Consider the following 10,375-nt stretch of genomic DNA (forward strand, 5'->3'; position numbering starts at 1 on the left):
GAATACAAATATTGGAACCAAAAAATGTGTTCACTAATCACTGCATGTTATTTTTCTCCTAAGGTACAATTTTAAAAAGATGGAAGAAGAATTGGTTTGACCTTTGGTCAAGTGGATATTTGATATATTATAGTGACCAAGAGAGAGAAGACATGGAAGATAAAATTCTTATGCAGCTAGACTGTATGGACATTCGTGTGGGCACTTCCTGCAAAGGTACAGAATATTTTATGGTGGATTTTATGGTGGACTTAAAGTAAAACTATAGGCAACACTTTTTTTTTTCATTTTGGATAGAGTAAATAAGGGTTATAACCTCTCTCAGGATTTTTGTTTGCCATCTGTGTCTTATTGGGTAGATTTCCCTTTACTTCCTGTCCCATAACCTCAACAGGAAGTGAGGGAAAATCCCTGCAAATTAAGGGAATCCCTTGGAGACCCCAGGTCACCAGAACTAGTGTCCCCATTGGAATAATTCCCCTCTATTACTTTTTTAGAGACAACCCAAAATTTTGGATTTTTTTTTCCACTTTTAACCACTCGCCTACTGGGCACTTCACCCCTTTCCTGCCTAGGCCAATTTTCAGCTTTCAGTGCTGTCACACTTTTAATGACTATTGCGTGGTCATGCAACACTGTGCCCAAAGGAAATTTTTAGCATTTTTTGAGACATACAGAGCTTTCTTTTGGTGGTGTTTAATCACCACTGGGTTTTTATTTTTTGCTAAACAAATGAAAAAAGACCAAAAATGTAAAAAAAAAAAAATTTCTTAGTTTCTGTTATAAAATTTTGCAAACAGGTAATTTTTCTCCTTCACTGATGTGCATTGATGAAGCTGCACTGATGGGCACAGTTATGCAGCACTGATGGGCACTGAAAGGCTGCACTGATGGATACTGATGAGGCTGTGCTGATAGGCAGCACTGATGGACACTGATAGGGTGCATTGATGGGCACTGACAAGGAGGCACTGTTGAGGCTGCACCGATATGCGGCACTGATAGGCGACACTGAAGGTCACTGATAGACAGCATTGACTGGCGTCACTAATGAGCACTGACTAGCGGCACTGATGGGCATTGCCTGGCGGCACTGATGGACACTGCTGGGACTGCACTGATGGAAACTTCTGGGACTGCAGTGAGGACACTGTTGGGGCTGCACTGATGTCCCCTTGGGGCTGCACTGATGTCCCGCTGGGGCTGCACTGATGTCCTCTGATGTGTAAATACACTTGCCGTTTACCGTCTCTCCTCTCTCCTCACGCTGTGACAATGTGAGGAAAGCGCAGCCGATAACCGGCAACTGTATTTACATTGTGATCAGTTGTGTCATTGGACACAGCTGATCACATGGTAAAAGGGCACTGTGATTGGCCCTTTGCTATGTCATGTGATCAGCTGTGTCCAAAGGACACAGAGCTCGCCGGGAGGCGTGGTTCTGAAGGACATCATTTGATGCCATCCCAGAACTAAACGACCATGCTGTAATCATCATTCGGTTATAGCCCAGTCATCAAGTGGTTAAAGATAATGGTAAACAGGACAAATAGAGAGGGAGAATCTCCCTAACAGGGCCACAGACAGCGTCAAAAAGGAATAGGTGTTCTATCCCCCTTTCCCCTCTATCCAAAACTAGAAAAAATGTTTTGCTTTTAGATATACTTTAATTCAGACTCTCTAATCCTTGTGGTTGATTGTGTGGGCAGCCTGATAACAAGGAGCAACAGGAGCAATACTACACACTCAGATACACAGCATGTTTGCCAAGAAGTCTCTAGACCTGAAATTACACTCAAACATAATATCTCATTTACATTATTTTGGTTTATTGTCATTCATCTTTTTTTTTGCAACAGATATAAGTTTGCCAGAAGGAAAGTCGAAGGACTGCTGCTTACAGATTATCTGCCATGAAGGAAAGGTCATAAACCTCATTGCCGAAAGTACAGATGACTGCTCGTATGTATTCACACACTTTTAATGGACATAGAAATACCTTTACCTCCCATAAAAGTGTTTCAACCTGTTCCATAAATGCTCACTCTATACCTCACTATTATTTCTTGCGAAAGCATTTACTACTACAGTTATAATTTATACTGTGTGTGTGTATATATATATATATATATATATATATATATATATAGGCAAAAATATTGGCACCCCTGCATTTCTGTCAGACAACGCACCACTTCATCCAGAAAATTGTTGCAATTACAAATGTTTAGGCATTCTCATGTTTATTTCTTAGATTGTAAGCTCTAACGAGCAGGGCCCTCTAATTCCTGCTGTACCAAATTGCATTGTAACTGTAATGTTTGTCTTCATTTTGTAAAGCACTGTGCAAAATGTTGGTGCTATATAAATCCTGGACAATAATTATATATGTTTGACCCCGGGCCCTCGGGCAGTGCCTGAGTTTCCAAATGGTCAGTCTGCCCCTGGTGAGATTATACCTTATCTAACAAGGCTACTCAATACAATATACAGTAGGTACTCTCCAGTTTTTCATATCTCATGATTCCACACTCTAGTTATAAGATTTCCTATCAGCAGTCCCCTCCTCTCCCTCCCTGCTCCTTCAACAAGCCATCCTGACAAAAGTGTCTGTCACAATATAGGTGCTTTGCCAGCCCCAATTATTCATTTCTTCCTTAATCCCATACTTAATTCCTTGTGCCCAAATGAAGTATATCCTTAATTAATTCCTTACGTTCTTGTGCAAAATGTTCCCAACTTCAATCAATGCATTTCCCCCCTGTCATCCTGCCAAATGTTCCCAAATTCAGTCAATGTATTTCCTCCACTGTCATCCTGCTTTATGTTCCCAAATTCAATTAATGCCTTTCCTCCCCTGCAATAATGCATTCCAACCCAAACTTCGTTAACAATTTCCTCTCTGTCGTTTGTGTATTCTAGCCCAAACTTCCTTAGACAATTTCCTCTCTGTCGTTTGTGTATTCTAGCCCAAACTTCCTTAGACAATTTCCTCTCTGTCATTTGTGTATTCTAGCCCACACTTCGTTAACAATTTCCTCTCTGTCATTTGTGTATTATATCCCAAACTTCGTTAGCCACTTCCCCCCTTTCAGGATGACCGGCCCCCTGCTGTCTCTCATCCTGCCTCAGCTCCTTGAAGCCGAGCCTCATTGCCGAGCAGTGAGGCACGCCGGCCACGGCCTGCCCCTAGTTGCCAGGGTGACCGGGAAGCTTTCTACAGCGGCTTTAGAGGCCGGTGCTGGGCTCTCCCCGTTCATCCTCTTCTGCTGCGCAGCCATCGAGGGAGCCCAGCTGCGGCGGGACCCTCGTGGCTAAACTCTGCCTGAGACCCCAGCCAAGGGGGAGACTGCACGCTAGCTCTGCCTGAGACCCCAGCCAGAGGGGAGACTGCACGCCAGCCCTGCCTGAGACCCCAGCCAGAGGGGAGACCGCACGCTAGCCCTGCCTGAGCCCTCAGCCAAGGGGGAGACCGCACGCCAGCCCTGTCTGAGACCCCAGCCAAGGGAGAGACCACATGCATTCTCCAGACTTCGGCAGGTACCTGTGTCATACTATCTTGTCCCCTGGGAGACCGGGCACCCTGTTGGATCCGTGAGTACATGCTTCCCCTGTTTTGCCTGAACTGTTCTTGAACTGTTCCTCTGCCTCACTGTTGGATTACAAACTGTCTGCAGAGACCTTAACTTGCCCTTGGGGCTGGACTACAAGTGTTTTGGCCCTCTCCTTACTATTCCCCTACTGGTGAGGTCACCCTCCCTGCAATCTCTCCATTGAGTGACTGTCATTTTGTCTCAATAAAGCTTTGTGTGTTTGCCATCCGCTTTGTGTGTTCTGTCCTGCCTACCCTCCGTCGCAGTGTCCTTCTCTCTTCCCTGGAATTGCTAATTATTTATTTTTTTTATTTTGCATTATGGAAAATATTTTTTTTTTAGCGGCTGTGGAAATTGAGTACTCAACATAATGAAAATATCCTACCAAAAGGAGTATGCAAAAAGTATCAGAAGCTAGCACAGGATCCTGCTTGTCAGAAACAGTATAATCCCAAAATAGTAGTTTTCAGTATATCTGAGCTTCATTTTAAATCTGTCAGCCATTATAAACTTGGTAAACAGAGTAAACATATGCTGTTATTTATTTTTTATTTTTTTTATCTTATCAATAACAGTACCTTAATGTCAAAAAAGGCCACTATTATTAGAAAGAAAAATGATACATGATCTATGAATAGCCCGGGGCCGTGCCAAGAAGGCAGTATAGCCATGTCCCCAACCTTCCTTTTCCCTGCTGTCAAAAACAGTACAGTGTGCTCAATGACCCATCGCAGTCTGTTGGGATATATAAACTTATACTTTATAATATATTATAGTTCTCAGTCAGACAGATAGATGGGAAGTGCCCATATCCCTACATTTCACAGCTTGTTTTATGCAGTAAGAAGAGTTCAAAATAAAAACTGGCCAGTACGGCCAGATCAGAAAATGTAGTTTTATATCTCAACTACATTCCAGGAAATTGGATGAAATGTTGTTTGTTGAATATACTTGTAACATAATAGTTGACTTCACTGGTATGAATGATCTTTTTCAGAGCCTGGGAAACAGCTCTTCGGGATGCCAGAACAAAAACAGTATGTACTGCATACTCAGTATATATATATATATCCCTGCATTTTATTCAGGGTCAGTGTTAAGTTTTTGACTTTGACATCTGAATGTACAAATTAGTTGTAAAATAAACTAAATTTGAAACTTTGAACTGTATTCTTGCCTATTTTAGGAATTACTGGTAAAATAAATAATTTGACTCAACATGGTATTTCATCTTGAGATGGCAGCACTGATATAAACATGCTAACTTGTTTTAGTAATAGTTACAATTTTGTAGTTACTTTTTGTTTTCATCTATAGAATATCCTGCCTCCACCACTGATGTATGACCAAGGTATACTCGGTCCTGCTCCTCCCTATACTGAAATTGATGCTCCTCCTGTAAGTGTTCAAACATTTTTAACATATGCCAGTCGTTTTGTTCACTTTTAAAATGCTCCTAAGCAGGGGCGGAATGACCATTTGGAAACTCGGGCACTGCCCGAGGGCCCTGGGTCAGTAGGGGGCCCCATGAGATGCCCCTGGTACCTTTTTCATAGGCTTTTTTGGGTTTGGGCAAGGACACAGGGGCCCCATGATCCCCTATTGCCCGGGGGCCCCATGAGTTGTCAGTCCGCCCCTGCTCCTAAGCAATCTATCAAATTAGACAGAACTGCAACTACAAAGAAATTGTACAACGAATGACTAAGAAACTTAAGGATAGCCTTTTTTAGGTCAAGATTTATATTCATTCATATTCATTTTAGGTCTGTAACATTGCATGGCAAGGAAATTTCAATATACAAGACATAACATTAGGCAGGGAGTCCCTTCTGCAATGTTGAAGTGATAGTATAAATGTAGTGCTCAACCTTGGAGGGAACTGACTGCCTCCCAGCTTCCACTTGACACTCTTCAGTGAAGGAGACCAAAGATCCTTCAGGATAGAACTTCAGGATAGTGCACTCCAGCAACAATCCCTTATTAAATCTTCTTTACGTCTTCAGCTCACCAACTTCTGAAACCCAAACTGCAAAGCTTCACTCACACTAGCTGCCCCCCCAGGGGCAGTGGCCCCAGGAGATTTGGAACCCTCCTAGCAGAGAACAGAACACTCTGGAAAGGCCTCCCAAATATTTACCACCTTCCTCAGCCACTTTTTCGGTGCCCCCTCCCAGGGATCTAATAAATATTCATAACAGTGATTGACCCTCCCTGCTCTATTTTTTTCCAGCTCCCTTCAGAAACAGGAAGGAGCAACTAATCACTCAGCCTAGAAAACCCTGAGCAGACCAAAAAACAGATCCTTGCTCTACTGATCACAAGTGCAAAGCTTTTAATGCACCTGTGGGGAAAAAATTAATGGACATTTTTTCCTGCAAAAATATATGCATTTATTTAATTTTTCCTAAAAGATGAACTCAGCCTTTAGGCCCAAAGACGTAAAGTAATGGTTGCCAGTGTATTGCCTCATTTAAAATTTAAACGTAGTAAGAAGTTGAAATTTGCAGTAAAAAGAAAATAGCTAACCATAATATTCTCTCATTGTTAGCCTTATGGATATGATCAATATCCCGGTACTTATCCAGTTCAAGGATCGCAGGTTGTCTATACTAGAGATGGACAAGCTTATACTGCATATCCATATCCAGCACAAGGTGAGGATTTGTGCATTTTAACATGTATTAGTTATTTTAAATCCTAAAGTCAGAGCTGAATCAGAACTCCTGATCTTGTTCATTTTCATGAGTAGATGTCTTGGTAGCCTACATATTTCTCTGAATACCATTTTTTAAATATATTTTTGTCTGTAAAGAAGATGTGAAAGCCTCCACATATGAGTTCTTTGCAAACTGCATCCTTTTTGCTTGCTTTTTTTTCAGGATAGCTGATTCTATGGTCTGTCATTTGTTTACATAACTAGAAAATGATCATTCATAAAAATGTGAAAAAAGAAAATGAACTGAAAATTGGAGTTGTTGCACTTAGTGATCAATCAATTCTTGCTTGAGTTTCCATAATAAAAGATAAAATATGATTGTTTGCTGTCAGCACCTACTCCACACAACCAACTGTGATGAGAATTTGACAACTGTTTTATTTTCTTTTTAATTTGTTCAGGTCCTGGCACCACCAATCATATCATCATCCGAGAGAGATACTATGACAATGATGGGGACCTGGCCATGGGAATGCTGGCAGGAGCGGCTACAGGGATGGCACTTGGATCACTGTTCTGGGGATTTTAAATGCCATCTTAGTTTCAAAAGCAATTATTTATTAAATTAACAAAATATATTTTATGTAAATAGGTTTGTTTGTGTGTTGAACGACTAATGTATTAGGTCTGTAAAGGACAGTGCTAATTTGAGTTAGTTGGAAAAAAAATCACTAAAGAAATTACATTTTTCAATAAGATATGTTTATGTGACTTGATCAGCATTTATTGTAGATAGTGTACAATGCAGCAAACTATGAGGGAATAACTATTCATGTTTAGAGAACATGTTAAAACTTTAATAAGTTTTTAAAGTGTTGTTTAACTGTTAATACGGTTTTAACTGGAATAAGATAAAATGTAGCTGTAAATGTATTGTTCAAAGTCTTACTAAACTCAGGACCCTGCATTCACTATATCTGGTCTCGTAAAGCACAAAGAACATGAAAAGGCAATTATTGTAGTAAATATAAACTGCTAAATACCTTTTCTCATCAGCAGTATATAGCAGTCTTGTGACTTCAATCAGTGTCCAGCTGAGGACTAGTTTAAGCTTTTAGGAGGAGTTTTCATTCTGCTTTGGCTGTCCTATGAGGCTGCATGACCCCTTACCCTCTGCTGGACAGCCCTGATTGGCCCTGTGCTGATCACATGCACCCTCCCAAGAAAAAAAAACTGAGCATGTGCAGAATGACTCCTAGAGCGCTGTACTATCAGCAAATGGATTGGGGACAGTAGAAGAAGGGGCGGATCAGAGAAGACAGGAACAAACAGCCTTTTTACACAATGCAGATGATTAACCCCTTAGGTTCCACAGTGAGTATAACAAGAATGGTTTACTGCATATACAGACTGATTTTACTGTTGTGGGTTTAGTAACACTGTAAGTTTTAAAAAGCAGAATTTTTATTTGTACTAGGAGTAAATTTTGTTTTACGATATGTTGGCAAGAGATCTACCTTCTCATCAGGACAATCAGTACATGGGGCCATTAAGAGTATACTGTAAGTCAAGTTTAAACAAATTAATGAATTAATACAAATACATTAATGAAGAAAATTAAAAAACTAAAGAATATGTTAGATACTGTGTTTTATTAAAAGTGAAGAATAATAAATCTTTGCTCACTCCAAGCATCCAATTGTGTGCAAAGCAATGTAAAAAAACAAAAGCCTATGCCCATAATTGGCTTTATTTCAGTAAATCTTTTTCAAAGTTTTAAACCAAATGTACCAAATTTTTATATTAAATTTAAAAAAAAAATCTAAGTTCCACCTATATGATGAATACGAATGTGCCATGTCAGCAGACATATAACATACTACAGAACAACCCCTCCCCCTCCCTAAAGGGAGAACACTGCCTGGCATTTCAGTTCAAAGAGGGACTATGTTGTCATCTCACATCAGGAAGTTAGGAGCTTGTTGGATTTCTTGTAGATTAACAGGTATTTTTCTGTACTTATATAGGTAAAACATGGGAAAATGTGCATGCTTTACAGAAATGTACAGAGTGTTTTTTGCCCAGACATATTTTAACAAAGTTATTGTGATCAAAAAGACTTGGCAAAGAATTGTAAAAAAGGGGAAGATGCAAGAAGTAATTAAATCCATCTTAAATAAATATTGTAATAAAATGAAAGCCTAGCAAATATTTTATGTTCAAAATCTTACAAAAGTGTATGTGCATTATTATGGTGGTTATGTGGTTAGCACTTATGTCTAGCAGCACTAGAGTTGTTGGTTCAGCCATGGCACTACCTGCATGAAGTTGGCATGTTCTCCCTGTGCCTGTGTGGGTTTCCTCCCACACTCAAAGACATACTGGTTGGTTATTTGGCTCCTGTCTAAATTGGCCCTAGTATGTTTATGTATGAATGTGAATTAAGGATCTTAGATTAGAAGCTCCTTGAGGGCAGGGACTGACGTGAATGTACAATATATATGTAAAGTGCTGTATAAATTGACAGTGCCATAGAAGAACCTGTAATAAATAATATAATATGTTTATTTTATTATATGTCATTTAGGTGAAACTACACTCAAAAAGAAAAAAAATACTATGTTGTAGAGACAATTTAGAAATAGTAATTGTCCCTAAGAAGTTTGTTGAAAATCATACCTTTTGGCTGGATTTTTTGGTATGTGAGTGTTCCTAGGCACACTTGTTCCTACAGCCTCATAGCTGTATGCCTGCAGTGAGTGATCTAAGGCACTGTTGCCTATGACTGGTAATCTTAGGAGATTTAGGACATGATTTCTTGATGTCGCTACTGTGCTGCTCACTGTTGTTCTTGCTGGAGGCTCTGACATGTGGAAGCCCGGTTGTACCAAGATGCCCATCGCTACATACAGACAGAGAGCAGAACAAGGCAAGTTAGTAACATAGAAAAACATAGAAAAGTGTATAGTGTATTCGGTTTTTCTTAAACTGATTATAATCTGGATTTGGTCTGATAAATGGCTTCCCACTGTGTTCATTATGACAGGCACCCTATAAAGGGTAAAACTCCCTTAAAATTTACTGAGATCCAAGCTATGCCCTTCACCTCAGTTTTGACAGACCTGACTGGTATTTGTGCCACACACTACCATCAAATGTATCTTGGTTTACATGTTATAGGAAAATAGTGTATATTCTAATAGGTCTAGGGAAAACCTACCTGTCATAAATCTGAACAAAATCTATCATGGTAGGGCTAGGTCAGTGAAGCTGAGATCTCAGTTGGAAATCTTCTCACCAAGGATACTAAATCACCTATATTCCCAGTTTAATTAAACCTTGAAAAAGTCCACTGTGATGGACTGCCTTATTATATGTCTTATTTACTGGCCCCTTCCTTCCCTGAGTGAACACAGTGAGTGATTGGTACTGATCATTCAGTGTGGTCATTCATAACTGAAACATAGTAAACTGTGTTTACTTCCTCAGTAGGATCTAACTAATGAAGTCCAGCCCCCCGAACGCAACACATATAGGAGGGCGGAACCTCATTGATGAAGTCATTCCGTGGCCATCTTGTATTGCTGTTTGGTATGATCAGTACATGCTGTTACTGCCATTAGAGATTGTGAAATGATATTTAAGCACGTGTAGTGGTTTTTTATTTTTAAGTGTTTTTAACCCATTTCTTGTGCAATTAAAGGTATACATAGAACACTATTAGTCTCTTTTTGCTTTTTTTATACATAATCTTATTTATCTGAGCTTGTCCTCCAGAGATTTTAAAGGGATATTAAAACTAAAATGTATTTTATTGGAGTTTACCAATCATGAGATGTGGTGTCTGCATTAGTTTTATTTAAGGCTTTTTTGCCTCTGTTTCTGCCTGGTGATCTAGCCACTAACATACCTCATGTATTAGAGTGTCCCCATTCTGGAAGAATAAGCACAGGGGGCACCTTTGGACAGCAGCATTGTCAGTCTGGGGAGAGGGGAATGTTAGTTGTACTAGAAGATTTGAATACACTAATAAACTAAAGCCAACCTAATACTTTATAATCAGTTACAGCAGACAGTTTTTTCCTTTTGGAATAAAGGTTTTTCCATAAATAAATAAAAGCTGACC

At 39.7% G+C, this 10,375-nt stretch overlaps 1 protein-coding gene across 2 annotated transcripts in view; it reads left to right on the plus strand.

The window, feature by feature from the left end:
• PLEKHB2 (pleckstrin homology domain containing B2) overlaps nt 1-9,969 on the plus strand; it is a 67,010-nt gene extending 57,041 nt beyond the window's left edge. For both annotated transcript variants that reach the window (XM_089672354.1, XM_089672353.1), the window contains 6 exons: nt 64-216; nt 1,860-1,962; nt 4,591-4,630; nt 4,911-4,991; nt 6,142-6,247; nt 6,711-9,969. In XM_089672354.1, coding sequence (XP_089528480.1) covers nt 64-216; nt 1,860-1,962; nt 4,591-4,630; nt 4,911-4,991; nt 6,142-6,247; nt 6,711-6,838 — 611 coding nt within the window. In that variant the 3' untranslated portion in view covers nt 6,839-9,969. The remainder of the gene's footprint in view (nt 1-63; nt 217-1,859; nt 1,963-4,590; nt 4,631-4,910; nt 4,992-6,141; nt 6,248-6,710) is intronic.
• The last annotated feature ends 406 nt before the right edge of the window (nt 9,970-10,375 follow it).

Source organism: Staurois parvus, unplaced genomic scaffold (assembly GCF_062004578.1).
Source record: "Staurois parvus isolate SC_StPar_1 unplaced genomic scaffold, SC_StPar_1.0 ptg000126l, whole genome shotgun sequence".
NCBI classification, from domain to species: domain Eukaryota; kingdom Metazoa; phylum Chordata; class Amphibia; order Anura; family Ranidae; genus Staurois; species Staurois parvus.